Source organism: Phymastichus coffea, unplaced genomic scaffold (assembly GCF_024137745.1).
Source record: "Phymastichus coffea isolate CEN01 unplaced genomic scaffold, Cenicafe_Pcof_1.1 PCOF00082, whole genome shotgun sequence".
NCBI lineage: Eukaryota > Metazoa > Arthropoda > Insecta > Hymenoptera > Eulophidae > Phymastichus > Phymastichus coffea.
Genome location: NW_026706893.1, coordinates 960,802 through 988,680, shown reverse-complemented (window position 1 = coordinate 988,680; position 27,879 = coordinate 960,802). Strand labels below are relative to the sequence as shown.

Here is a 27,879-nt window from a genome sequence, read left to right as displayed (position 1 = left end):
GTATCTCATTAAGATTGAAGAATAATAAAAGCCATCGATGCCACATCCCAATTTCGTGCTCCACTTCAGTCAGGGCACTTGCTCCAAATGTCCCCTTCTTCGCGTCAAATATTCACATCTAGCTCTTTCGATTTTTCGCAAAGAACCGCACCGCAATGGAATGATAAGATCGAGCCGCACCAGAGACTGATTGCAAAGTACAAAGCTATTATATAATCGATCGTAAATAGGCGCATCTGTAGATATGTCTCCTCGCGAGAATTACGTTCGCTCGATAATAGTAGGCCAAGCCCTCTGGGATATCTGGCTATCATCAAGGAAGCTGGCAGTAGCACATGTGTGTATAGTGCGCACACAGTGCTGTTAGTCTCGCTGAATTCCCGGATTTTCGCGGTTGTTTGAGTTGGATGCTTAATTCGGCTTCGTTGTTTAAACTCGATCCGATCTTTGGCTTTCTTTCGACCGCAAGGACGTTTGGAAGAGAGAGTGAGAGAGAAAGAGAGTGAACTGGTATCGAATTATAACTCCTTTAACGGCTTCAAAGGGACCATTGCTCGTCAATCGTCGCTATCGCATGCAAGTTTAGTGGAAACTGTGCGCCGAGTGGATTACGGGAGCGAGCACTGGGGGGCTTGCTCTTGGCAGCTTCGCTACGAGTCGCCCTGTAGGCTGCTAATTTAATTGAAACCCCTTGATTGAAATTTATAGATAGTTGACGATTCCGAGCGATCAACAGCTAGAATGCAAATGCGAAGAAATGTTCGTTCTCAACAGACATTGACATTCGATTTGTCGCGTGGACATTCGAGTATTATCGTTTGTATGTGCGTGTGCGAGAGAGATAGAATGGTATTTGTCGACGAATGATAAAGCTTGCGGCTCGTGGGGCGACGTGGGGGGGAGGGAGGTTGCTACGCACACGCGACAAAAGAGGATCCAGGGAAGAGGGGATGAAGCACGATTGTCAATGTCCAGCGGGGCGTAAAAATGTTAGATACGCAACACAACAGACATTTTTCAGAGGCAAGCTTGGGCATCACAATAACCGTCAAGTTTATTCTCGATTGCTCAATTTATCAAAGCTCATCGCCTCGCGCGCTCGCGAAATCAACTCTCGCTTGGGCGTGGAGAAACTCGCTCGTGGATGCCTATAATCGCATTTACGCCGTGCTATACGCTATACACGAGAGTGGAAGGGAGGGAGGGAGAGAGAGAGAGAGCAAGAAAAATATGCAAGCGCCGTATGATTGATCGCTTTTGAATTTAGAGATGCGCGCTGCTCGAGTTCGACGAAGCGGCAGCAATGGGTGGCGGAGGGAGAGGCGGAGGCTGGCGCTGGCATCGATCCTCTCTTCTTTCTGCCGCTGGTGTGGGATTCAAATTTTCTTTCGCGAACTCGCGGCGCGGAATCAACGCTCGGCCCGCATATACTATATAACGTATATCGCCAAGGCAGAAAGCCAGTGGGAGAGAAAGAGAGAGTGAGAGAGAGAGCGGCTTGATCGATGGCGGTGTGAAATTGGCAATGTGCTCAGTCTGCCGCCGCGCTTGCTCGCTCTACCCCGGCGCATTTTGTTGGCGGCTGCATTAGCCAATCCACCCACGATTGACTCCCTCTCTCTCTCTCTATCTCTTCTAGGCTTCTCGGCGTATAATTAAATTCGTCTCTCTCCTTTTTTTGTTATTCTCGTGGCCTGCCTGCCTATAAAGCCTCCCGCCACTGCTTTGCCCCTCGCGTGTTTTCTGTCCTCGGCTTTTGCGGACGATGGATTGCGCTCTCCAAGACTGATCTGCCGCTTGCTTTTATGCATGAGGGAATTTACGTGTAAATGACTGGCTGCTTGTTTCTACCTTTTCTCTTTTTCATGTAATTCAATGTTTTAGATTGTGCAAGTGATGCATCGTGCGAATATTTGAGATATATTGATATTCGAGATATTTCTTTTAGCCGTTGTTTCACGGATGACACTCGAGTATCCACGCATAACGACAAAATTTATTAATTCAGGAAGGCTTCACCTTGAAATAAGTATGCAGCAAATCTATCAACTTAATTTTCCCAACGAATAACTTACGAAAATCTATAAATGAGTAGATCTCATCAATCAAGTTGACAGATGTTCTATAAAAAAAAATTGTTTCTCATAAGTGTAATTCAGCATCACATAAAACCAAAAATACAATAGCTATTAAATTTACTGCATTCTTAAAATAAGATCTTTCGGATCTTGTAATCAAATAGAGGAATGAAGCAATCGTTAAAGTGACAATAAAAATCAAAACAGAATTTCAAATATATGCGTGCTGATGAAAGTGTCGAGATGTAGAATTGAAGTAATTTGCAAATGATAATGCAGTTGCGTATTTTACGAAGCACGTCGTCACCGTGAACATGCACACTCGGTAGAGAGGGTAAAGTGAATTCGGATCTCGGCATGTATGCGCGCTCGTAGCGAGTAAATGAAACGCATACACGGAGCGTAGCCACGTTGCGATGTAGGCAAGTCCATGAATGTTGGTTCTCTCTCTCTCTCTCTCGTACTCGCGTACCGGTCCCCGTCGCGTTGTTGAGCTTGCAGCCCGTGTGTGTCTCAGCGGGTCGCCAGACCGAAATCTAGAAGGCCTGACAGATTAATTGAGATTACTGACTGAGCTTTCCGTGCTGCTTGCAGATTCACTTGTAAATATTGCGTTAGCTCAACTTGTTGTTATTCTCTCTCGCTCGTTCGCTCTGTTTTTTCACTCTCTCTCTCTCTCTCTCTCTCTCTCTCTCTCTCTCTCTCTCTCTCTCTCTCTCTCTCTCTCTCTCTCTCTCTCTCTCTCTCTCTCTCTCTCTCTCTTGTCAGACGTTTATTTGTATTGCTGCCACTTTCTGCTTTTCAGTAGTTTTTTTTAAGGATTACTCTTGTTAAGGCTTAGTTTTTCACCTTTCCATTTTTTTACAAGCTAGCGTTTGGATATACGTCAAGCTCTTGATTAGTTAAAATAAAACATTTTTTTACAACTAGCTATGAAAAGTGGGATGTAAAAAATTCGCATGGCTGCTCTGTAAATTGAATGTACGTGCACACGACGTTTCTGGCTACAAAGAATATACAAATCACATGCGAAATCCTAATTCACACGTTTGAATGATTGTACGTATTATTTAACTCTGTCAGATGTTAGTATTTAAATAGGAAAAGCTTAACACGTGAAAATGATAGTTTGTGAAAAGCGATCTACATATTTTTTCGGACATTTTAAAGAAAAGACAGCCGTGTGAATAAAAATCTCTATAAAGGCATGTGCAAACACGTTCGCCAGCGTAGCATTTTAATCTTCGAGTAAAATTCATTGATTATAACATTGTAAAGACGCCCAGCTGAATGAACTGCATCAACACTTGAGCCTTTAAGTAAAAAATAGAGTAACTAGAGAAATAACAAAAGCGCGCGCGGCGCGCAAGCGAAATTCCCTCTTTCGAACTTGCGCGCACAGCCGGTAATATGAAGAGGTAAAAAAAAGTAAAAGTGTCGCCCTCGTTTGCACCTCTGCACGCGAGCAAATAAAAAAAAAAGGGTATATACATATAACGAGAGAGCGAGCGTGAAGGAAATGCTCGTCTAGCTTGAACGTCAAGCGCTAGGGAATATGAATAATTTCACCGGCTGAACGGAGGTACACACACACACACACACACACATACATGCACGCCCACGCGGAGGTTTGCTTCCGTGGAATACGTGGGTACATGTACATTTGGCGTGGAAAACAACGCCGCCACAGAGAGGATTAAAGGCGCGGCGCGTCGTGACGCGACGCAAATCCACCGATAAATCAGGCCCTACACTTCTACTATTCTGCCTTGCAAAGAAAGACTCTTCTGTTATCGCGCGAGAGTAAGTAAGAATGATGGAGCCCGAAGAGAGTAGCTCGAAGTAACATCTGCGAATCAATCTGAGTAGGGAGAAGGAGAGTGAGGTGTATACGGGGGGGGGGGGGAGGGGGTGGCGAATCGTGGCTGGAATTATTAATTGCGTTTCAATTTACTAGGTGACGCCGGCGGGCCACTCGTGGCCAACAACAAAAAATAAACGAGGTGTAATTCACGTAAGTGAACGAGGGCGCAAAGAATTATCGCTCGCTCTCTCCAAGTTCGGGAGCTTTATTAAAGCACTAAATTCTCTCCTTGCGCGGGTACAGCTTTTTTCTGCGACGCCTTTCAATGCGCGCGCGCGCGACAGCGACGACGCCACTGCTGTGCTCGCTTCTCGGCGAACGACCCAAGAGTCTATGAATCGCTCACTATATTTAGTTCGAAGCCATCTCTGTAATGTGCATGTGCTTATAATGTATGTGCAGGCAAGAAACCCGCGCGTTGTACTTTTCAACTAGCTCGCTTTTTGTTTTGCTGACTTAGTCACGGGACGTTGATTGAAGTTATTGCAGCGAACATCGCACTGGTCAAATTACTTTTACTGATTATATTTGGCGTATAAAAGAGAAAGATTTTTTTGTGTCGCAAGGTAACTTTATTATCATTGTTTTACAGCGGGGCTACACGAAAGCACGGAAATTATTTGTATTCATCAACAACGTTTCGTAATGAAAACTTACAGCACACGCATTCAGCAGCCCTGGACAAATTGGGTTAATATATGTTTTCGTCGTTTATATTTAATGATTCGGTTTTTCTCACGAAAAAGTTTTCTTTCACGCCATTCTCTTGCGTACCTCATAATTACTCTCCGTCGCAAAAAGCATTTGCGATGCAAAATAAAAACAGAATTTAAAAAATAACTTGGTCGTAAATCTGATGAGATTTTCTGTTGGTGAAAAAAATTAGGTCATCGCAGAAAGGCAGCGAGACGCGGAAGAGAAAATATTTTAAAGAGATGAAATCGATAGGAAAACTCTGAGGTGCACAGCGATAGCACATATCCGAGCGGATATCATTGCTGTTTGAAAGCGAAACAAGGGAATATCGAAAAATCCAAATCCGAGCACGCGAAGAGCTTGAGAAAGATAAATTGCCATTGTCTTTCAAAGAATGACGCGTGATTGTCAGCGAGACGGGTGATCGAACCGAGCGCTCAGTGTCGTCGTCCGCGAGGCAGTCTTAGCCATCGGCAGGTGAGCATAAGTAATCTAATCTGCGCGCCTGTGGGCTCAGTGGTTCGGCCGCGGGTAACGCCGCATATCAGGCGCCGGTGCATCTTGGGCCGTGACGAGCGACGGGACAAGGGCCAGAAACGCCATGCCAACAACTGCGGCCGATCTTTATCGGATGATTGTGCCTGCGCGGCGATGCACCGAGCAGCGCTCCAAGATCCACTGGGATACGTGCCACCAACAAATCATGCACAGCGCCCCGGATCGGTTTCGATGCTCGTCAACTGCGCAATTATCGTCGCCCATAAATCTCGCGGTTATTTTTCTCGCGCGAACGCTCGCGAGGGCTTGCCAAAAATCGCGCTCGAGTTAAGCGTTTGATGAATTAGGCGTTATTCATAGACCGTCTTAATTACACGCGTCGCGCGCTCGCGCCCCGAGAAAGAGAGGGAGAGAGAAGAGAGAGAGAGAGGAGCTGGCAACGGGCTCGAGCTCGGAGCGTCGAGAGGATGTGCGCGCGAGTATGACCTGTCACCTCTAATCGCGTCTTGAATTATTTCATTGGATTTACGCGCCGCGCGCTCCTGTGTGCCTTTCGGCTCTTTTTATTCGGTCGCGTCGTCGTGCTCCTTCACTCGCTTCCAGCGCGCTAATTCGCCGTAAATTTTCCCTCAAAAGCCGCACGGCGTAATCTGGCATGCGCGCTGCCAGCGCGCGGCTCGGCAGCTGCTACCTACACGAGCATCCATCAAACATTCATCCCGCGCGCGCCCCATCATGCAGATTCTTTTTAATACTCTCTAGCGGCAAAATTGATTGTTCAATTTATGATATCGTATGCGCACTATTTTCGTGCACCGCGTAGCCTTTACATATTTTGATCTACGGCTACGCGCAGCAAGTTACCGTTGTCGGGTTATTGTTGGGCTTTAATGAATTAAAAATGGATTCATGAAAGACATGTCAAATGAAATCGTGTTTTACAGATATTACCCTTTTTACTTTATCAGTTCAGACGACTTGTTTTGTTCATGGCCCGGATGATTTATCTCGCCTAACAGAGCTTTTTATTTCAACTTACAAAAATACATTTCAATTCCGAAGAAGGAAATGCATTGGCAACGTTTTTGGCTATCAATTTAAACATGTTTTTTCCTACCTTTATTCTAAATATCGCAGACATGAAATTGTATCCTGCTATATCTAACAATCATGTGAAACCAAATAGATATCAATTTCTCCGATCACTTACAAGAGTTTAGAAAACAGTGTAAATAGCAATGCTTTTGATGCATCGAGGATCAAATTTAAAAAGTCGATAGCAGGGATAGGCGAGTACTTATATCTGAACTTCCACGAGTATATGCATCTTTGCGACAGTGAGAGAAACAGAGAGGTACAGAAAGCCAGAGAGATCTAACGGCACGTAGCGCCAACAGTAGGAACACAGGCAAATATTTATCAACCACTTCGTCATCAGCGCTCGTGCAACTTTATATTTCAATTTAAATTTTTTTAAATTTTAACGCGATGCGTCACAATATACACATAAGAGTTATGTATATGTATTAGTAAGCTTGTCATAGCAGTTACATACGTATCGCCATGATTTTTTAAGATGTCAGACAGTGTACATGCACCTAATTTTTCTACTCTGTCATTTTTTAGAGAATCAGACAAATTGAAGGGGGGGGGGGCAATATCGGGGATGTCTGTGACACCCTTTTTTCGTCCGTAGTAGAGCTCAAATTTATCAAATAAAGAAACGCAATTTAATTCTTATAATTTTTTGGAAATTTTTTAAAAAAACGAAAAATGACCACGTTAATTTCAATTTAATTTCTAATGCCACGGGACAATGTCGCTAATCGTGAGCTCAACATTTCAGAGCTTCGTATAATGGAACAGTGAATAAAAAGACTCATTATTAACGAAACTGTTCACTGAACTTGTTTGAGTGAAATTTAGGTTTTGAAAGGTCTGCAAAGGTCGAAATTTCGAGCCAAAAATAAATCAAGTTACGATTTCTAACGGATATTGACCCGTTTAATTCGAACTTGAACACTGATTTTAAATCCTCTCTTTATAAAAACGATAAAAACATGAAAAATCATGATATAGTTTTAATCGTCAGCCATTTTATATGCAAAAAAAGTGCGTCACAAATTTGCTTGATGATAGTTTGAATTACAACAAAATAAAAAAATTAAGCGCGTACTCGCTGAACGTCTGTGACAGGGCTATTTGAAGATTCGGAAGAAAAGGTGAATTATGGCACTACTGTGGTGGGATTGCTTATATATATGTATTCACGGGGGTGGCGCGCACGTAAAACTTGGCTATATTCACAAATATAGAAGATGAAGTATGTAGGAAAGAACGGGGAAGAAAGAACTCTATACATATAATGAAATGAAAAAATGAAGTTTAACTGAGAGATAAAACGGCAAGTTACGTGCTGCGTAGGGCACGAAAGCAAAGCCAATCGCGCGCGAGCGAGGCGTTTCAATCCGATAGTGCTGTGCAGGCGAAACCGGTGCGCTTAATCACTTGATCACAAGCCAGTACTGCTGCCTGCCCGATGCTTCCTTGTCGCGCGATGGGCCCGGGAAAAAGTAGAAAAAGGGAAAAAAAAAAGCTCCGAGGCTCGATCAATAAAGTCGGAATGCCTCGGCGCTCATTAACGAGGCGAGGACTGCCGACGTGGAACGCCATAATGGCGCTTAACGCCCTGCGTAAAGTGTTACGAATGCGTTACGCGTGCTACTGCTGCTACTACTGCTGCAGCTCTCTCGCTCTCTTTCTCTCTCTCTCTCTCTTGAATATCGCGATGCTCTCGAGAGGCTGAACGAATGATAGCCCACAGAATGTGCGCGTGAGTGCCAACTCAATGAGAATTGATCAATCATAGATGGCTATGGCCTTTGTTGAATGAATTATACCTCAAATGCTCTGGATTCTTTTTGGTTTTGATTTTTTTTCGTTTTACTGCCCTCGCCGCGGCTTCATTAAAGAGTTTCGGAGTCAGCGGAAAACTTTATGTTACATACTGGAGTAAATTTTAAGCATCGGACTGTAAAGCTTTTTCTCTTGAAATTTGTGAGGATTCGAATTGAACAAACCTTCATGAAATAAATTGTAACGCAAACCGCTCTTTGCAATAAGATATATTACGATATTTTTTTATTCCTCGCACGATTTCGAGAGCAGCGTTGAGAGAATATGAATTTACGAGGGTCTCTCATTCTCCTCGATGAATTGAATTGAAATGAAATGATGTTATGAAAAACGCCTCTAGGACCGAAAGCCGTGTGGAGAATTAAATAAGGAAATCGATCATAATTTTGGCTTTGAAATTACTTTGACGGATTCTCGCGACTCGTGCGCGGGAAAAAATGCCTATTTCTCCACTTAAAATACACACGATATTGCTATGTTGCATTTTAAAACACTGCAAAGACGCAGAAGGTTTGTTGTGTGCCTTTCAGCGGTAATATTTATTTTTGTGAGTTTATTTCTGCTCAATGTACCAACATATTATAATTACATAAGTTATTGCTCAGCTATTATTGTAAATGAAATTCCACATTAAAACTCAAGAAACGATCATTTCATGTTTCATTGTTTTGTTCATTGAAGCCGTAGATATAAATTAAATACTTGTTTACTAACTGTTAAAGATCAATCTTTCAAACGCTCGTAAATAACGTAGACATATATAGCATGTTAAGATAAGGACAATCTATTTTAGATCCCGGCGGAGTAATCTCATGGAGACGGGTACACTAAATGTTAAAGTGCTTTAACGGGCTCTCATACATCTATTGCGTCTTCTTTTTCTTTCATCAGGCTTTTACAGTACTTTACTTTACTTTAAAACCGTAAATATATAATTTTTGATTGATTTTTATAAATTCAGTATGACGATCAATGTGCACGGATTCTAAGTTAACTGTTGATGAACTGTCAATAAGTTATTTTCAGTCGAATAACTTTGCGATTCATAATTAGTTGAATACTTGTTTTTCAATTGCTTTAAATAAATATTAAGAATTTGACGTATAATTTATTAGAACTATAACAATATACTAACAATAAAAACAATTCTAGCACTTGGTTTTATTTGTTTAATTAAAAGAAACAGTTGCACTCGCAATTACGCAAAGTAAAACGTTTGAATACGTCAAGTTCAATTAAAATTGAAATCAATTATATTTTAATATGAAAGTCTTTGATTGTTATTCAGGCGGTCGGTGCTAGACGTAAACAAACTATGAAAAACCTTTTTTCTGCAATTCCCTTTCAGCGAATAACATTTTACACAATAATTTTTTAACGTGCGCACGATGACCGAAGAATAAAATTTAACGAACCCTGAACTAACAGCTGTCATAAAAATTTCGAGTACGATAAAACATATTATTAGAGCGAGGGCAAGGAGCAGTCACATTTTTTAATTTCGTCATTAGAGAGAGGAGATAAAGAGAGGCGTCCAAACATAGTAATGGAATTTAATCTCCGTTGGTTTCCCTATGAAATTCTGATTTATACAGCGAATATTCAATAACCGTAATTCAAGCACCATTAACATACCATGTAAGGTAGAGTAGAAATGAAAGGCAAACGCGCGCTGCGAAGAGATTGCAGCGATTGATTTGAAATGTAGCTTCGACGCGCAACGAAAATTATGCTTGGTCTCGGTAAAAGTACTCTTGACTCGGGATATTGCGTTTGAAAAGTGCGCAAAAGTCGGTCAAAGCATACACTCGCGGCATGGCATTGCCGGGGCGAACTTTGAAAAAAGAAGCGATTCGTACCGTGTTTGGGATACTGCGGGTAGTGCTGGTGATTGTTGGCGGGATGCTGCTGCTGGTGGTGGTGCGACTGAGCTGCAGCGGCGGCGGCGGCGGCGGCGGCGGCAACGGCAGCCAGGGGATCCGGCTGAATAGGCTCGTCGTCGGCAACGACCTCCATGCTGGCGGCGAGGGCGGCCCTGAGCTCTCGGGCCCTCACTGTCCTGCCGGCCGCTGCGGCGGAAGTCCGACGTCCCCGGCGCCGGCGACGGCCGCAACGTCCGGCTACGCTCGCCCGGTTCGCGCCGATCGCGAACTACGTGTCTTGGACAAGAACTGGCGACACTCGTGTTCTCTCGACGTCCCTTCCGCTGCTCGGTCGGCGGCGCGGACTGCCCACCCGGACTACACTGCTGGTGCCAGCGACGTAGCGAGGACGCACGTGTCGCGCGATTCGCCTGGCAATGCTGCTACGTCGTGTGTACAGGCGCCTCGCTGCGTCACACCTATACTGTCTTCCACTATAAGCACCGGCCACGGCTGCCAGGCTCGGACTGCCGACGCTCTCGCTGGCTCGCTCTCACCCTCCCGCGCCGATCCTCCCCTGCCCTGCTCGCGCTCGCCTCCTCCCGCTTGCCTGCTTGTGGCGCAAGCGCAACCTTATCGCCACGCACTGCCACCAGCGGCCTAGCCGATGCTTGTACTTCCCGTTTCATGCTGCAGCCTTTGCGCCTCTTTGCATCGTTTCGGTGGCATACCACGCAGCCTCTCGATATGCCGCGCGACAATGGTTACCTCCTATTTGTTGTTAACGGCGCTCTGCTCACTCTATTTAGGCTTCCACTCCTCGACTGTTCATTGTCAATCTTAATTAATCTTTATATTTGCTATAAGATTCGATGAGCAATTAGCGCAGTTCATTTTTAAATGCTCTAGAATAATCAATTCCATTCTAGATCGCAAGTTCCAGATCTATTTCCAACTTCGTCACGGTCTGTCTCTCTTTCTCTCTCTCTCTCTCTCTCTCCCTCTCGCTTTGAAAGATTGAGAAGAACTCGAGAATTCAAAGGTATAAAAAACGCTCTATTCTGCTGACTTTTTAGAAGTAAACGTTTTGCCTCATTAATAGTTCAAACTTCTTACGCAAGTTATTAATAAGACAAAAGGGAAGGAAAAGATTTTTCAACTTTCCTTTGTAAAGAAATTGAGTAGTAGATGCATCAACTGGAATTCAAATATTAACCTGTTTGACATTATATGAAGTATGATAGGTGTGCATGACAAATGGCACATTCAAAAAATGAAATTCTTTCTCTGAAGCACGTATAAATGCAATAGGAATTCCTCTTTTTCCGAGTCAAACATTGTAACGTGCTTTTACATGTTTTGAAAATCTTATAGTCATCCGCGATTAACTGTATGATAAAAGATTCAACGAAAAATCATCGTCGATGTACATTACAAGGACTGATCTGATGAAAAGTCGATATTCAGTCTAGAATAATAACAATAATAATAATAATAATAATGTGTACTAGTCCTGTTTTAACAAAGTTAAGAAAGAAAAGGATCAAAGAAGAAGTTGGCTCGATAAAAGTTTAATTCAACGCCATTTATTTCACAAGACTTTCATGTGTATTTTACTCTTTGCGGTAGAGTATTAAATGTGAGGTTACGGTGTGTCGATACCATTATCGTTAAGTTCAAGAACGCGAGCGGGAATTCGACGTTGATGGCAAGTTGTTTCCTATGTGTTTCAACATATGGGCTACAGTATTAAAATAACGAAGTCGTGGACTGTAGATGCATGTGGCTCCACAATCTCAAAGAAAAATCGACTTAATTCAAAGATAAAATGAAATATCGATGCTTAATGTATAATGAAGAGCAGCGAGTGTAATAAATCAGTAGAAAAGTAGAATTGCAATCGAGTGAAGAGGAGCAGAGAAGGGAGCAAGCACGCGTTAATGGAGCTGACAGCAAGTAACGCACAGCACAGAGAGCGATGAAGTAATGCAGAGTTAAACGAGCAAGTGACAACGTCAAAAAGGGGGAGAGAGCAGAGCGCAGGGCAAGAATGAAAGGAGCTTGGAGCGTCTCGCCTTGCAGTTTGGCAAAGTTAGCCGGAATAGACGTTGTAACTACTCGCAGGCAGTGCGGAGTCGAGCGAGTGGTTCTGCGTAACACATATGCGTGGCATATAGCAAAGGTTGGCACGCGCGGCTGAAAAGTGAAGCGGCACACGCTGTGACATCGTCGACGAAGCTCTGTGGCAGCCTATATGGCGCGCGAAGACGTCGCTCAGGCCTCTTGTCTCTTCTCTTATACGTCGTGTCCTTTGTTTCGCGAAAGCTCGAGAAACCCGATTGTCGTGGATCATTTGCAGCATTACAGACGTCGTCGCAGCATGGTAGCTTCTTAGTGCAACCTATCCCGCGTGCGGTGATTCATTCAATCTTACCGACGCGATTGTGCTACTTAGAACACAACTTCAATTGTTAACAATCTCTGCAAATTAGCTTCAACAGCTCGCGTACTCATTTTTCAAACACCAATGCTGCAAACTTTGCCGGAACTTGCAATTTTTCAGTTGTGTTCTAATGTTCTTTTGCGTTGAAGCTAATTTAATAGTACATTACGATACAAGTGTGGGAAAGTAGATTCTCTACTCGTGTGGTGTTCACGCCTGAGCGAAGCGAGGGTGGAAAGATAGACGAAACGAGAATCTCTTTCCCGAACATGTATTGTATAGTATTTTTCGATACATCGTGTGGAAAGCTCATTTTTGAATTCACGTTTTTGGCCGAGCGTGCGGTAAGTACGTGCTTTCCCTACGGAGTGTTCAAGAAGATGTAAATTTTAACAACACAGAAGATCAACGTCCGTGATGTATTTCATATTACCGACAATCACAACATAAAATCTTGACATAATATAAACATTAAAAAACTTGTTTTTGCAAATATTCATTAGAACATTGATCGATATCAATATTTTTACACATATCGATTGAATATACTTATCTAATAATGGTACATACAACATTTTTTAATAAAACTGTTGCTTTCGCATGAAGTTTCTTTCTCTGAAATGATCGTAAATGTAATTTTCAATATTGTTCATTTTAAATACGAACTGTAACGAAATCGACATTGTATTTTATTAGCAGAACTTATTTGTTGAGTGAATAAAATGCATAAAAAATACTTTCAACAGGATCTGGAATAACCTAAAACATTAAAGTAAATTGTTGCATCAAGTGTGTTTTCCTCACGAACTTTTTAATTATAAAATCTAAAACTTTGCCTTCCAAAGTCAGACAATTGCAGATATATGCTTAGTGAATTATATTAATAGCGTTATTCACTGTCAATCTTCCAAACAAATAATTTACACGCATATCCTTTGATTCATGTATTTTTTAACTTTTCGCGACAACAATCATATCCTTCGCGTGCTAACGTAAATGTTTCACTGCACTAGTATAGACAAAACTAAGTAAGCATCTCTTACATTTTCTCTGCAGTAACAATTTAAACCGCTGTATCACTGGAAGCAACATACATCAAAATTATAATATAATTCAATCAATTAATTTAGTTTGAACAATGGATATTCATATTTCGTTTGGTAGAATATTAAATAAATAATGTCATTGACTTCAATAATTAAATTGAAATAGTAATAATTACACATATTGCATATTACACATATTAAACTGTTACGAAACAAAATGTAAATTCGTGTAAAATCTTCTTAAACTGACCTTTCAGAATAATTTTAATGTACCTCTTGTAAGAATAATCTGTTAATAAAGTATAAAAATGTCTTGCACTTTGTAGATTAAACTGTATGAGTTAAATCTGCAAAGTGGAAAATTTTTAGATTTTTTGCATTTCATTGATTCGGTTAAAAGTTGGTATGATGAAACGAATACAATTAACGCAGATAAATAATTTCTGCAGGCTTCTTTATAGACTCTCGGATATAAATCAAATACGCAACGGATTTGTTTTTTTGTTAATCTAAAATATATGTGATTGCGGCTGATGGCCAATTGGTGTATTGAGATACGTGAAAATCTTTGATTTCCTAGGTATAAAAGCATTTACGAGACATCTTGATTGGCATCTTTTCTCGAAGATATATTTATTACAGTTCGCTTGAAATAATCTGCTTTTATATATTCTTTTTTTTGGGCATATGCTAAAGCAATGCAAAATTAGGATCATTTTCAAATACTCATTACTTTTTATACTACATTTAAATTGATTATTAGTTACAGTAACATCAACCCAAAAGCACAATTTTATTTTGTTATCGATAATAAGTCGAAAGGTACGTGTAGTGCGAATGTTAAACACTAACTGAATGCTTCAATGGTAGCTGCTATAGCTTTTGTTTATATACAGCGTGTCGAGTGAAATATTTTGATTCGTAATAAAATCTTTGTTAACATAGTTACCAATATTATCTATGTTTCCGTGTAGATATTTAATAAACATTTGAATACATCCAGTAATTTCTCGTCTAAGCATAGATTTCCAACGAGATTCCTTGTAACTTCCAACAACAAATAACTTTCCTCTACAATTTCTAATAAAATATCGATATGTATCATTTTTCTAAGTTTTTTCATGTTAAATATGTTCTATTTGCATTATTTAATGAAATATAATCGAGTTTAAAAGTTAAAGCAAGTCTATGTGTACACAACGCCTAAATGTTCATGTTAATGTTTGAAGATGGAATAGATATAAGTCATGTGATTTATTTATTATTTATAAATATAAATAAAAGAAATATAGTAGGCATGGAAATTTATTCAGATTCTACATACTATTTTTGCCTAATATTTCTAATTTCGTATCAACTTGTACGTTCAAAGTTGAAATTGCTTTATGAAACATTTTATATAATGTCATGATGCCTTTGTCGATTTGCTTTTATAAGTGATATTGCTCTTTCTAAAATTTCTATATACGCGCAATTTTACTGAATGATAGGAATACAATTATTCTCAAAACGTAATAATTTTCAATGCTGCAATTTGAAATAATCCGTTGATATCAGAATCCGAGTTGCTAGTTAAGAGAGATTAATTCATTTTTTAATGCTTAAAGTGAATTTTCATCAAGATTCCGATATGAAATCAATGAAGTCTTATTAACTTATTTATCGTAGTATTATTTGAAATGTCTGTAGTGAAAATATCTCTTCGTTTGAATAAAGCAATTATTTGAAACTCTCTATAAAGTGAATTTTCTACGTGATCATTCATAAGTAGTTGGGATATATTTCTGATAAGACAAAATCCATTAAAATACGTTTAATGACTCGTTCAACGAAGAAGAGCCAACGCGGCTAAAGTGACATTAAGTATCGCTTGAAATTTATTAATTCAGCGCGAGAATTCTTTATCTGGTTCTTGAAATGAGCTGGCGGTGTTGCTGTCATGAGCGACGACGTCGTGTTCCTTAATCGAAATTTAAGATTTAACATCTTTGCCGTTATGTAAAGCTCGGCGGAAAATGCACCTGCTGCTCTATGCTAAACCATAATCAATACAAATCGAATCGTTCGTCTTTACTCATGAAAATACTTATCATTTTAATGGAACAAACCCCTTTAGCTCCCTTTTTTCATCGAATAATCGGCTTTATCTTACATTTTTAAGTCTTCAAAGGAAGTTTTCTTTCTTTTTCGCCGATGGCAGTATATTTAATTTCGTAGACTCTCGTACAAAAAAAAGCTCTTTGCTTCACTATATCAGCTCGTCTTATGGCTATTCACGCGGTAGCTAAGCTACCTAATTCTTATGTCGCCAGATGCAATAAAGAGGGACAGCTCCAGCGAGAATGTAGAATCGACTGTTCGGCTTCTCTGTTGAATGAAAACTGCGAAGAATGCAAAAAGTGCACCGCAGAGACACATACGCAAAGGGACAGCGGAGGTGAATCAAAGAGTATCGACCCCTGTCGATGTGATACAAGCTCCCTTGGATTCACTGACGCGTTCCACTGACTAAGCTGCAGAGCGTTTTTTTTCCTTTATCTCTCTTTTTCTCTGTACACCGCGTGTAGATCTCTTGCCGCTCAGAGATTACTGCCATCTCTCTCCCCCTCTCTGTGCTTTCAACGTTGAATTAATACTGCGAGCTGACGTTGCGATAGCGGACGCCACAAAAGACAGCGAAAGACGAATGACGTGAATGGATTACACGTAGAACACTTACGTGAACTAAACGCCGTGATGAATGAAATATAAGTTGATGTATACTATGCCGATGACTAGTTGAACTTTCAATACTAATTGAGTCGAATCGATTATAACAATCGCGACCTACGCTACTTCCTCAAGCAGCCGATCGATCCATTGGAAGTTGTGATAGAGCACGGTATTTAGAGACGTAAAGCACTGTGCATTCAGAAAGGTGAATCGAAAGAGAAGTCAGAGAGGAAGTAAATGAAAGCGCAAAAGCGATGTAGTCAGGTGGATGGTTAAAGTAACACGTCGAGAGGGCAAAGGTAACAAAAGGCCGCCCAAGTTGAGATCGCGCGGCTCGGCGGTCTGGTGGTCTCTCTAGACTGGTAGCTAGTAGATAGTACAGCGAGTTCGCGCGACAAATGGCCAAGTTCGCAGACCTCGAGTACATTTGGAAATTTGCATTTAACTCGTTTCACCCGGGCGTTCTATTCACTGTGGCCTTTGCTTTTCCAATCCCCTATATGCGAATCAATGGCAAATGCCGTTATTACTACGATCGGATTGAACTCGTCAACGAGTATGATTGTCATTCTCTCTCTCTCTCTGCACTCGATTCATTTCAGTATTTAATGCTGCGCACGCTGATCTTTCTTTTGAACTCTCGTTATTTTTATCCAGGCGCAGAACGCAGTTGCCCTAACAAGGTTTCGTTTCGTCTAGTTTGCTAATTTCGTTGCATACGTAACGCTCTCTCTCTCTCTGTCAGTGTCACATGTAGGTTTTTTCAATTTAAGAGAAAAGGAAGTTTGATGAAAGGCTTGTAATATTGTTTCCATCAATGCGGAAAAAGTACGTTAATAAACAGTTTCGTCTCGTATGATAACACGAAAAAGCATAGTGACTGAAAAAAGTTCTAAATGTCATTTAAACGAAACAGAATTGCTTTATTTGATGTTTCATTTGTTGCAATCATAAAAGTCAGTAAAAATATGATGTCGTTAATTCACTCCACAGAATTGTTTTTGAAAATATTCAAGTATGATGAAAACAGTTAGTCTGTAGGTATATACTCATAAAAGAAAGAAACTAGGCTGAATTATCACAAGTTTCAAATTTTTTTAAGAGAGATAGTGATGAAAACGTGCGGAGCATAACTTGCTGTGCCTCTCGAGCATTCGCGATATTATGCAAATGCGAATCTCGGCCTTAAGTTGCCAGTTTTAAATGCGTGATGCATTCTTTGCTCGACGAAGCCTATGTCTATGGTCTTTCTCAATTCAGAAATTTCCGTTACGATCAATAGATGGAAAAACATCAGTAGCAATAACAAAATTTTATACGTAAAGTTATCAGAAAAATTGTTGTAGGTAAAAGTTTTTCCATCATAAAAAAATTATGAGTCCCCGATATTCATCGTTGTGATTGATTGATGCGAAAAAAGGACGAACTTTTGAATTTCCGTAAACTTTAAAATAGCTGTATCATATATCTAGAAGTATGAGATTTATATTGCAACAGTAAATTCTATTTATAAATAATGAATGTGGATAATAATCTGCAAAAATGGAAATATGCCGTTTATAAATCATTTTCAGAAAATAAGAATTTATCTTGTTATATCACGCTGGAATAATTAGTGTGAATCGATAATTTGATTACAGTATGTGAAATGAACAGTATCGTCTTAAAATGTGATTGGAAGAGAGCAAAAGTAAATAGAATAAAATAGAGGAAAATACATTTTTACTTTTTCACACTGTAAAATGGGAGGTATGCAAACGGAAACTAATTATCAGAGAATATTACATTTGAAGAATGTTCAGGGGTGTTTTCAACGAAGCAACAAAAGAACATACGATGTTGAAATGTATTATTAGTATTAATATAACACCGGAGCCATAGAAAACTACTGCTGTTGAGTAAACTTATTATTATATGATACAAATATGTAATAAATAACGGAAAAACAAAAAAAAAGCTTTAAATAACGCTAGTTCTTATGAAGAATCAAGTTTTCAAGAAACCACGCTGTTTAATAAATAAATATTTTAAAAAATAGAGGCGACTTAGTGGTTGCTACATTGTGATGAAAGAAAATATATGAGTTTGTAAAAGAGAAATGGAGTCGTAAGTAATGGAGCCGTGAGCGAGTCATTTAGGAGATCGACTCGCGAGATAATGCTTTTTAAGCGCGTTGTGTCGAGTCTTGTGGAGGATGAGCGCCCTCACGCCGTTGACATTATTACCTAGATCCGCGTGTGCCCTCTTGCGTGTGTACCTGTACACATTTGTGCGCTCAAGAGCTTCATTGAATTCTCGTCGCGCGCGGATATTCGTTTTGCTACGCTACAGCCAGAATGACGATGTCATTTGTCGTGGACCAGCTTTACCTACTTTTTCATTATGCTCTTCGTTTCTTGTATTGGCCGCGATGAAATGGCAGCGTCGTTTCGCTTGACTTCACCCGGCAACGGCGTTTTTCAACTCCTTGCGATAGTACGCCGGGCGCCGTATCACATTCGCCCGCTACACTGGTTTTATTGCGTAAAATCACGAGTTATTGCCGGCTAAAAGAGAATATGCTTGATAAATTGAATGCTCGCGACCCGGCCGCTTTTGTTTTGTTTCGTTTCTTCTTTTTTTCTTTTTTTTTTTTCGTTCTTTTTTTCAGCCGCTAGGCAAATTTACGATTTCAACTGGCTCGCTCGCGTCGCTCCATTTTTCAATCGACAGTTTTGACACGCCTGTCCGTCAATGCCAAATTATTTATTCAAAATACCATCGATGCATCGGTATAACTTTTCATGTTTACGCCTGCAGTAAGAGATTATCGACGATTGTTTTGCCAGAAATGTTACTTTTATTGAAGCTGGGATCGCGCAGCTGCAACGCTTTTCGACTCCCTTACAGCCAGAACGTTCACGCTCATTTCTTTAACGAGCTCGGGGAATTTGAGAGGTCGTTGTGCAATTCTCCGCACAATGAGAATGACGGCGCGAGCATTTAAAAATAATGAAGCGCGCAAAATGATGCTCTGGAAATATTTTAATAAAAGGAGAGAGAAAGAAGAAAAATCCTGAACGACCTAAAGATGATGAAGAAGATGACCGAATCGCTCGAGTTATATTGGCGCGTTTCCAGATTATCAGTTAACGACATCACTCTGTTTATTGTCCTATCCTTATCCTCGTCCTTTCCCTCATTACTTTTCATTTAGATTATCAAACTTTTATTCCAATCTTTATGAAGCTTGAGTATAGCGTTCAATGTCTATTTACAGCTATATTCCGCTGAGCGCGCATGCGATTTCATTACAACCCCATCAAGAAGCATTTACATAAAATAACAGTCTCTGAAAACTAACACATATATTTCCTTGCTTTAATTTCCCCTCGGTGCATTTATTCGCACTAGAACGTCAAATATGCCATGATGAATATACGATAAGTGAGTCGCGTAAAACCTCTTCGTATACTGCAATTTATTGCAACGTGATTAGTGAATTTCATCGAGCAATTAGTACTGGAGAGAAGACAGTAGCATTCGATGAAAAATCAATCCCCATCGGCGAAAAGCTCGTCGAGCCAAGCAAAACAAGCTGTTTACGAAATCTCGGCAGAGAAAGCGGTAATGGAGGCTCTCGGACTTAGCTGACGATAGTTTGTGCGCACTTGGCCCCGCGTAATCGAGTCGGCGCCCTCGCCTCTCTCTCTCTCTCTCTCTCTCTCTCTCTCTCTACCTTTTCTCGCCCTGCTGCTACGGCTGCAGTCGCAACGCCAATTTCTCGCTAATTTACACTTTTGTGAAACCATCTAGACTCAAACGAGAAATTGAGAATCCCGCATGCCTTCGCTTCTCGTGAACTCCTGCGACCGACTCTCTTTCTCTCTCAGCAAAAGAAAGTGCTTACCTCGTGATATCAACTATTTACAACCGTTATTTCTTAGTTTCCCATTTTTTAACTATAAATGTGTGTCTCTTTGAAAATAGTACTGTACGCTCTTTCGTTATCGACACAAGAGGATTGTCAAAAAACGCAAGGATACTAATTCTGATTGTTCCGGATGACTAAGCATTTACGCGTTCGGATGACTAAGTATTTACGCGTTCGTATGCTAAGTGAGGAAATAGTCAGAATCAAAATCACGCGCTAGCTACAGAATGTCCGTTCGCGATATATTTCTTTCTTAGACCAAGGCGCAACTGCATCTCGAACCGCTAACCACCCGATATCCAAACGTGCGGGAAACATTTTAAAAAACAGGCAGAGTGCGCCTAAGAATGATTTACGGCCACACTTAAAAGCAGTGCCTGCAAGAAAACCCGACCCGACGATGGCCGCTGATCGCGCACATGTTTTCGCTCAGGTTTCCGCGGGCCTTCTCGACGCGCAAAGACCTTTTCCGACTAGTTTCTTTTACTAATAATATGTTAAGAATCATAAGAAATATTGTAAGCCAGCGACGCTAAATGTACTAGGGTTAAGATTAAATATAAGCACCGTAGAATTTCAAATTTGTAAGAGGGCGAGTGGCGAGTTGGACGGGTCATGAGCGATTCTGCGTGATGCGCGCTGACACGAGTCAATTTCAATTATAATAAAGAATCAAACGAGACGTTGAGATCCTCAAATTTTAAATTGTTCAGTTAGGAAAACTGCACCCGTGTGCGAAAGCCGCTGTCCGTCAAGCTCGAATAAGCATGCGCATCGCCAGAATTGATGTTAGCTTGCGAATCAAACCAGCAGATCGGAAACGTGTATTTCCGAATCTCACATCGAGATAAAGACTCGAAGGTTGAAAAAGTTGAGAGCGGGGGCCGTGGGCCCCCCTCGAAAACCAATCGTGAAACGTGACGCGAGCAGGACAGCAGGCTGAAAAACACCAACATTGGCGGCAAAGCGAAAATAAGCAACGCCCCACGGCCCTTGAGCCACGAGAGAAGAAAAAATTAACGGGAAAGCGGGAGAGGGAAAATCACATGCCTCTTTTTTGACTCGCTCAGCGGATTCGGGCAGAACCGTTCGACCTTTCGCCTAGGCAAGTTAGCGCCGTTTTTCTTCGTGCGATAGTTGTTCGCAGCTACTTGCGGTTTTCCTCACCTTATAAGAAACCTGTGAACCACCTCTGTACCTAGCGCTAATTTTATCTTTGTCTTATTGATTGTGTTTGACTTGTGTTTTTCTGTAATAAATCTTAATTCACCTTTTACCGATTTGTCGTTTCACTCCTCAACCCGAACACTGATGGAAAGATAAATGTACGCATATATTAAATCTAAAAAATTTATCTTTTCACGCGTTGCGGTTTTTGTAACCTATCAAATTGAAGTTATAATTTTTAGGCTGTGAAATTCGTTGAGAGCTTTTTCGCGTAAAATAAAGGCAGAGTGCAAGCAATTGGCATACTACGAGCTTTTCTTATCGGCAAATCCGAGTGTCTTTTAATGAACAATTTACCGGGGAATGCACATGGAGTTGTTTCACGAACGCGTTTGCGCTGAAAACCTTTCATTTGCCGCTGAATTTTTTATCGGGTGTACTTCTATTTGACGAAAGTTTGTGTGGCTAAGCTTTGAGTGCAACGAAACTCGTGCAAAAAAGAGGACGGCGAAAGTTTGTACTGGGGAATGCAATTGATTTTGTCGCTCGGTGCGGTGCATCAGGTTTCACCAACTTCAATTGACGAAAAAAACTTTTATTTTCCATACACACCTTTGCAAACTTGTTCTTGGATATCATTCAATTGACATAAAACGCCTAAATAACGAAAAATTGTTCGGGGCTTAAATACTAAAAATTACAGTTAAATCATTGTTCAAAATAGTATTACTAGTAATTTTATAAATAATATCAGGCGTAAGTCAGTCATTAGAAATCAAAGAAATAGAAAAGATGATAAAGTATTTATAGATACTAAGATGAACAGTATTGGTGTTCATCAAACTGTTTATAAAAGTAATTCTGACGGCGGGTTTTGGTTAATCGCCAAAGCTTAATTAAATTTATGCATTAACACATTTGCAATAAAATATTTTAGTTTCAGCTAAGGTTTCCACGTATTGAATGAATTGGACCTTGGTACTTATGAGATGATCCAAAAGTTGTCCCTAAGAATGCCTCATATTAAGAGGTAATGTAACAACTGAATTCGCTCTATTATGATTTGTTGAAGCTTGAATAAGGCGTGAAAAGTGTAATTAAATTATACTTTGAAACACAAATGTTTCGAAGTCTAATTTAATTACACTTGCCTCGTTAATTCAAGTGGTTCCAACAAATTGGAAGATTGCGTTTCGTCATAATGTTGGTCATTTCATTAATACAAAGCAATATTAGCTTGCTATCTATGATATTGAAATACTATGATATTAAAATACTATTATTATGAATTTTTGGTTTAAAGGAAGAGAAAACAAGTAGAATAAAATGGAGGAAAAAATATTTTTTATTTCTGAACATTTTATTAAAAGAGAAATATGAGTCCGTTGTATTTGAAGCATTTTGACAAGTACTTTGTTGCTAATAATATTCTAACACTAGGGTCATTAGTATACAAGTTAGCATGCAAAAGGTTTGATCAATGTAATGAACCATACAAAAATGTCGTTTGTATTGGTAAGAACAATAAATTCCTTAATTGTATTGTAATTGATTTTTTTTACAATTTGCATGTTATTTCACAAGTATAAAGTTTTTTGCATATGCGCATCGCATAGCATGTGATAAAGATTTGTGATCGGCTTACTACTAACAACGACGTAAACATCTCGTTAAATATTTATCTTGGAACGTTTCTATGCGGATGTTCAATAAATTTACCATTGTATATGGAGATGAATACGTTGATTCTTGAAATGTTAATAATCTTGAGGAGGAGCTGTAGCACGTACCGAGCTGTAAAAAATACATAAGATGGAGAATATAATCGATAGAAGATAGATAATGACTTTATTATGTAGTACTTTTGCTTTTTCTACAGATTTTCATAATAAAAATATGTAAAGGATCAAACAAATAAAAATGAAAAAATAGAAAGGTTAGGATCAAACTTGAGCGCAAGTCTAGATGCATCTACTTGATCTAAAAATCGGTTTGTATTCTTAGAAATAGCCCTTCAGTCTCTCGACGTGGACTTGGCCTTGTATTATTCAGAAAAGATAAAAATTACTTTTCTATGTCTCAAGCCTGCAGGTGCAACACTTTTCTTAGATCGCCCGTACTTGCATTTCCCCAAGTGAATACACGTTATCCTGCGCTCTTGCGTTCAATGCAATTTCAAAAGTGCAATGTAATACACTTGTTTATCTATTATTTTTATCTGGATCGATTTAAAATTAAATCATGATTTGTATCTCTTCTGAATTATATTGCTTTAAATTCGAATGCAGGATATTTTCCTGTATGACTTTTCTGTTTTAAATAATAATGGTTACATGAACTTCAGTGAAGGATATAGTACCATTTTATACGCATTTTCACTCATTTGATATCATCAACTTCACCTGCTTTTTTTTTAAAGATACAATTATTTTTGAAATTTCAGCTGCATTTGTATACGTATAGGAAGGACATGTTATTACGGTGTTGTTGGGCTTTAAATTTTTATTTTTTGGGATAAATTCAACACAAATTTGTTATTGTTATTAATTTTTACAGGCTTGTTTAATTGCTATTTTGCTAAAAAGTTTATTAAATGACTAACAGTTTCTTTGTACTTTTCATGTATGAACCTGTATATAAATCATTGATTATATCTTCATTTTTGTTTTTTTTTTATTTCTTATTAATTTATTGCTTATGTATTTATAGATATTTTTACTATTTTTAATATTTCTACCATATCCATTAAATTAAAACAATTTCTCTTGTAACAGTGTTGACTAACAACATAATCTTTATTCACTTAGTTTCAATTTTTTTTTCGTTTCAATTTTTTTTCGTCTATTTCAAGAATTTGACGAAAAAATGAAAATTTATGTAAGCTTTAATTAAACGAGACTTTTCTGCTTAAAATTCTTCATTTATGCTATTATTGTGTACATGTGTGTGTTTGGGGCTAGCGGCCTGTGTTTGTGTGTATTTCGTGTTATTTCTTGTATAATTCTTATTATTAGATAATAGCCAGAAAAAAATAAAAGTGCACTTTTGTAATGTTCTTCAGCGTTTGCATTATTTTATAAAATAAAAAACAAAAAAATTTTGATCCAGAAGTTCAAGCATTAAAAAAATTTGTTTAATTTTAAGTTTTACAAAAGTGCATTTCTTTAACGAATTTTGTCAGGTGTATGAAAAAATATTATTAACAGTAATGAACTTATTATTGCAATACATTATTCAATAGAAAATATCGATATATGAATTGTATGTATAAGTAAACAGATGCCATGAAAAAATATTCCATTTATAGTTTCAATAAATTTCGATACTGATGTAAGTAACACCTAAAATTTTTTACTATATCAAATAAAAAAGAAAAATATATTCATATTCATGCAGATTGCAAGTATTGAAAATTATTCCATATTTTACATATCTGATAAAAGATAATGCTATAACCGCCTATAAAGTTTTAACTAAATGACAGCTACAATTTTTATATTTATGATATGTAATAAATTGATCGGAGATATACTCGTATATAATTGTAATGCAACCAAAATTATAACGGGAGCTTGTCAATTAAAATTGAACGCGCGGTTCAGACAATGCGCGCGCAGTCGGCATCTTTTGCGCTCTCTTTTTTCGGAGCATTCACTCTCTCGACTTCAACCAATTGCGTCGCTTCACCCCCCTGCCATCTCGTCGAAGGCCTGTGCGGCGCCGCCATTTGTGATTCTCATTGCTGTCTATCGCGTCGCGTGGTCGCGTCTATTCTTCGCTCATTTACCTTGTTTTATCTACAATAAGTAACATTGGTCTTTTGCTTTGTTTTTATTGTGTATAGCTTTGCATTCAGTAACGTAATTACTGATTGAATTTAGTGTGCGCTATAATTTTTTAAATATTGATTCTTTCGCTATTCATACCAGTGTAAACGGGAAAAGCTAAGCATAAAATATCAGAAATGGCGGATAGATCAAGTAATGGACTTCAACAAGATAATCTCGGTGATAGTCAGGAGGAGAGACAACAATCAGAAAAAGCTAATGAATATATTCGAGAACTCATGCAAGAAAAGCTCGATGTCGACAACTCCAAGTGTCCCAATGCTGCGCGTCTTCTTGATCAAGGTATGGGTTTTATTAGTTTGTTTTATCTAATTTATATGTATATTTATAAATTTTAAGCCTCTCATGTCTTCTCATTGTTTTAAGATATAAAATAATCATCCATTTCTATTGTTTTACCTTTCATTTTTTCCGCGGTTATACCGGCAAAATATTTTAAGGTTAGCTAGACTCTTACAGAAATGCATTATATATACAATCTTTTCTTTAATTTTGATTGAAAGATTTTCTTTATGGAAGAAAAGCTTTATTGGATTTTTAATAAGTGATTTGAATATTTTCGTAATAACTTATAGTTTAATGCCTGATAAATCTTTATAGTTAGAAACAGAATTCTGTGCAAATTTATTTACTGTAGGAGGCTTCATGTCATAACATTAGGATTTTAAATTATATTATTATATAAAATATAATTATAAATATAAAAATTATATAGTTTGATCGGTATAATAAGTTTAAAGGTTGACCGCAATTATTTTGTAAGAATTATCAAAATTATCTGAATTGTTTGTCTGTACCTGATATTTAAAATAGTATTGTAGAGGAATCATCTTTCTTCATTTTTCATGACATGAATAAAAAAATGAAAGATTTTAATGTTAGCCAATAGACATAGTTTTCTTGTAATGATTTTTTTAGTTAGTTAGTTTATTCAATACAAAGTACTATAAATCGTACCTTTTTACAGAGGTAAATTAATTACCTTCTTGCAAATTAACATAAAATAAAAAAATAATACATAAATTGCAAAATAAAAATATTAATAATTAAAAATGTAATAAAAAAGAATTTGTAATTTTAACTTCATATTAAATCCATCTTATTCGTCATTTCTAATTTCATAAGTAAACTTGAGTTATATTCTCTTTGAATTTTGTTTTCATTTGCATGTATACTATCCTGAAAGTCTTATTTGTTAAATAAGTTTATGTTAATTTAATTTTTCACAAATATATGCTGCTTTTTTATTCTGTTAGTATATTAAGTTAACTGCTAAAGTGTAAAATAAATAACAGTATTGCAGCAGTGTGACGTTCGATTCTTACATTATAAATACCAAATTAATTTAAAGTATTCGATTAAAATTCTATTGTATATTGAGTATTATGAAAACTGATTTTGAACCTCATTTGAAAGTGGATAGTCTTGAAATTAATTTGGAATAAATATTTGTCATTTTTATGAGTAATATTAAAATAGTTATATTCAATCGAGTAGTTTTATTCATTATAGATCATTATGAGTTTATTAAATATATTGCACTACTGTTTATTTTTGTAATACATGACACTTTTCTTTTATGAGAACAGGAAATCAGGATAAATGCAAAATACAACCAATATTTATGCCTAACGTTACATATGTACAATTACTTTTTAGTAAAATATCTAGTGAGATAGCCTATAGATTTCTAGAGTTTAAAATATATGATGGTTAATTAAATGTTTTTTGATATTTTACTCCACGTTATATAGTTTACAAAATTATTTATTTAGAAACTATTAAGCTATATATTGTGTTTAATTGAATTTTTTGAAAATTTTTTATTCATTGTTTTATTTGCTTTAGACAATCATTTAATTAAGAAAAGGTTTGTAATTGTAGTCTAAAGCAATATTTTTATCATTATTTTTCTTAGTTTTAATTTTTATTTGTTAGATATTCACTTTCTACAAAAAAGAATAATGTTACTATATAATTGTAAAACTAACCAATTAATGCAAAATAAATCAATAAGGCATGAAATAGTTTATTCTTACAATTATAAATGTAATTATAAATAATTTTAACATAAAATTAACGATTGAAATTAATGATGGTATAATGATAATGATCATCTTTCCGAAAAAACGTGTACTTTTGATTCTTCTGAATGCGTTCTTCGCAAAGAAGGTAGTCGGTATAGCAACTTTTCGTAGTAATTAACGAACAGTGTCGCTACATGGCAAAAGACATCTTAACCCAAGAAAGACAGAGAAGAAGACTGAAAGGTAACGAGCGAAAAAGCCTGGCTCTGATACTCGACTTCACGTGGCTCTGTAGTACATGTTTGAAATACTCGGACGACCTCAAAGACGAATACACGGTTTGTTCATTGAATGAAACAGAAATAGCAAGATTCCAAACACGAATAAAAAAAATTGTGGTGCAGTAGAGCAAAAGAATTTTAATCTTAAAAACAAGACAAGATTGAAAATAATTAATCATATGTAATCTTTATTATTCTTTAGAATCAAAGTTAGTTGTACTGCTCCGTATTCATGCAGAATATAAATCGATGAAAATGTTTTTGCGTAAACATTAACTTCTCGAATTTCCTCTAAAACAGCGCTATATATTTACAACGTATATATATCAATACAATGTATAGTAAAACTTTTCTGAAAGTTTACAGTTATTTTTCTTACCAGAAACATCGAGCTCTGCTCACGAAAACTGGTGACCTGACGATATCTTTTTACAAGATACTACACAGTTCTTTGAAACTAAATTTTAAACGTCGGTAGAAAATTGAGAAGTTTTAGATAAAATTTTATTAAAAAATTATTTGCTGCAT

General features: G+C 37.9%; 2 protein-coding genes across 4 annotated transcripts in view; one reads left to right on the top strand and one right to left on the bottom strand.

Annotated features, from left to right (window-relative positions):
• Nucleotides 1-10,422, bottom strand: part of LOC131668663 (KH domain-containing RNA-binding protein QKI-like) — a 62,965-nt gene extending 52,543 nt beyond the window's left edge. Inside the window, exon 1 of the mRNA XM_058943020.1 lies at nt 9,912-10,422. Coding sequence (XP_058799003.1) covers nt 9,912-10,068 — 157 coding nt within the window. The 5' untranslated portion in view covers nt 10,069-10,422. The remainder of the gene's footprint in view (nt 1-9,911) is intronic.
• Nucleotides 10,423-24,930: 14,508 nt separating this feature from the next.
• Nucleotides 24,931-27,879, top strand: part of LOC131668685 (KH domain-containing, RNA-binding, signal transduction-associated protein 2-like) — an 85,460-nt gene continuing 82,511 nt past the window's right edge. For all 3 annotated transcript variants that reach the window (XM_058943052.1, XM_058943051.1, XM_058943053.1), the window contains exon 1: nt 24,931-25,325. In XM_058943052.1, coding sequence (XP_058799035.1) covers nt 25,160-25,325 — 166 coding nt within the window. In that variant the 5' untranslated portion in view covers nt 24,931-25,159. The remainder of the gene's footprint in view (nt 25,326-27,879) is intronic.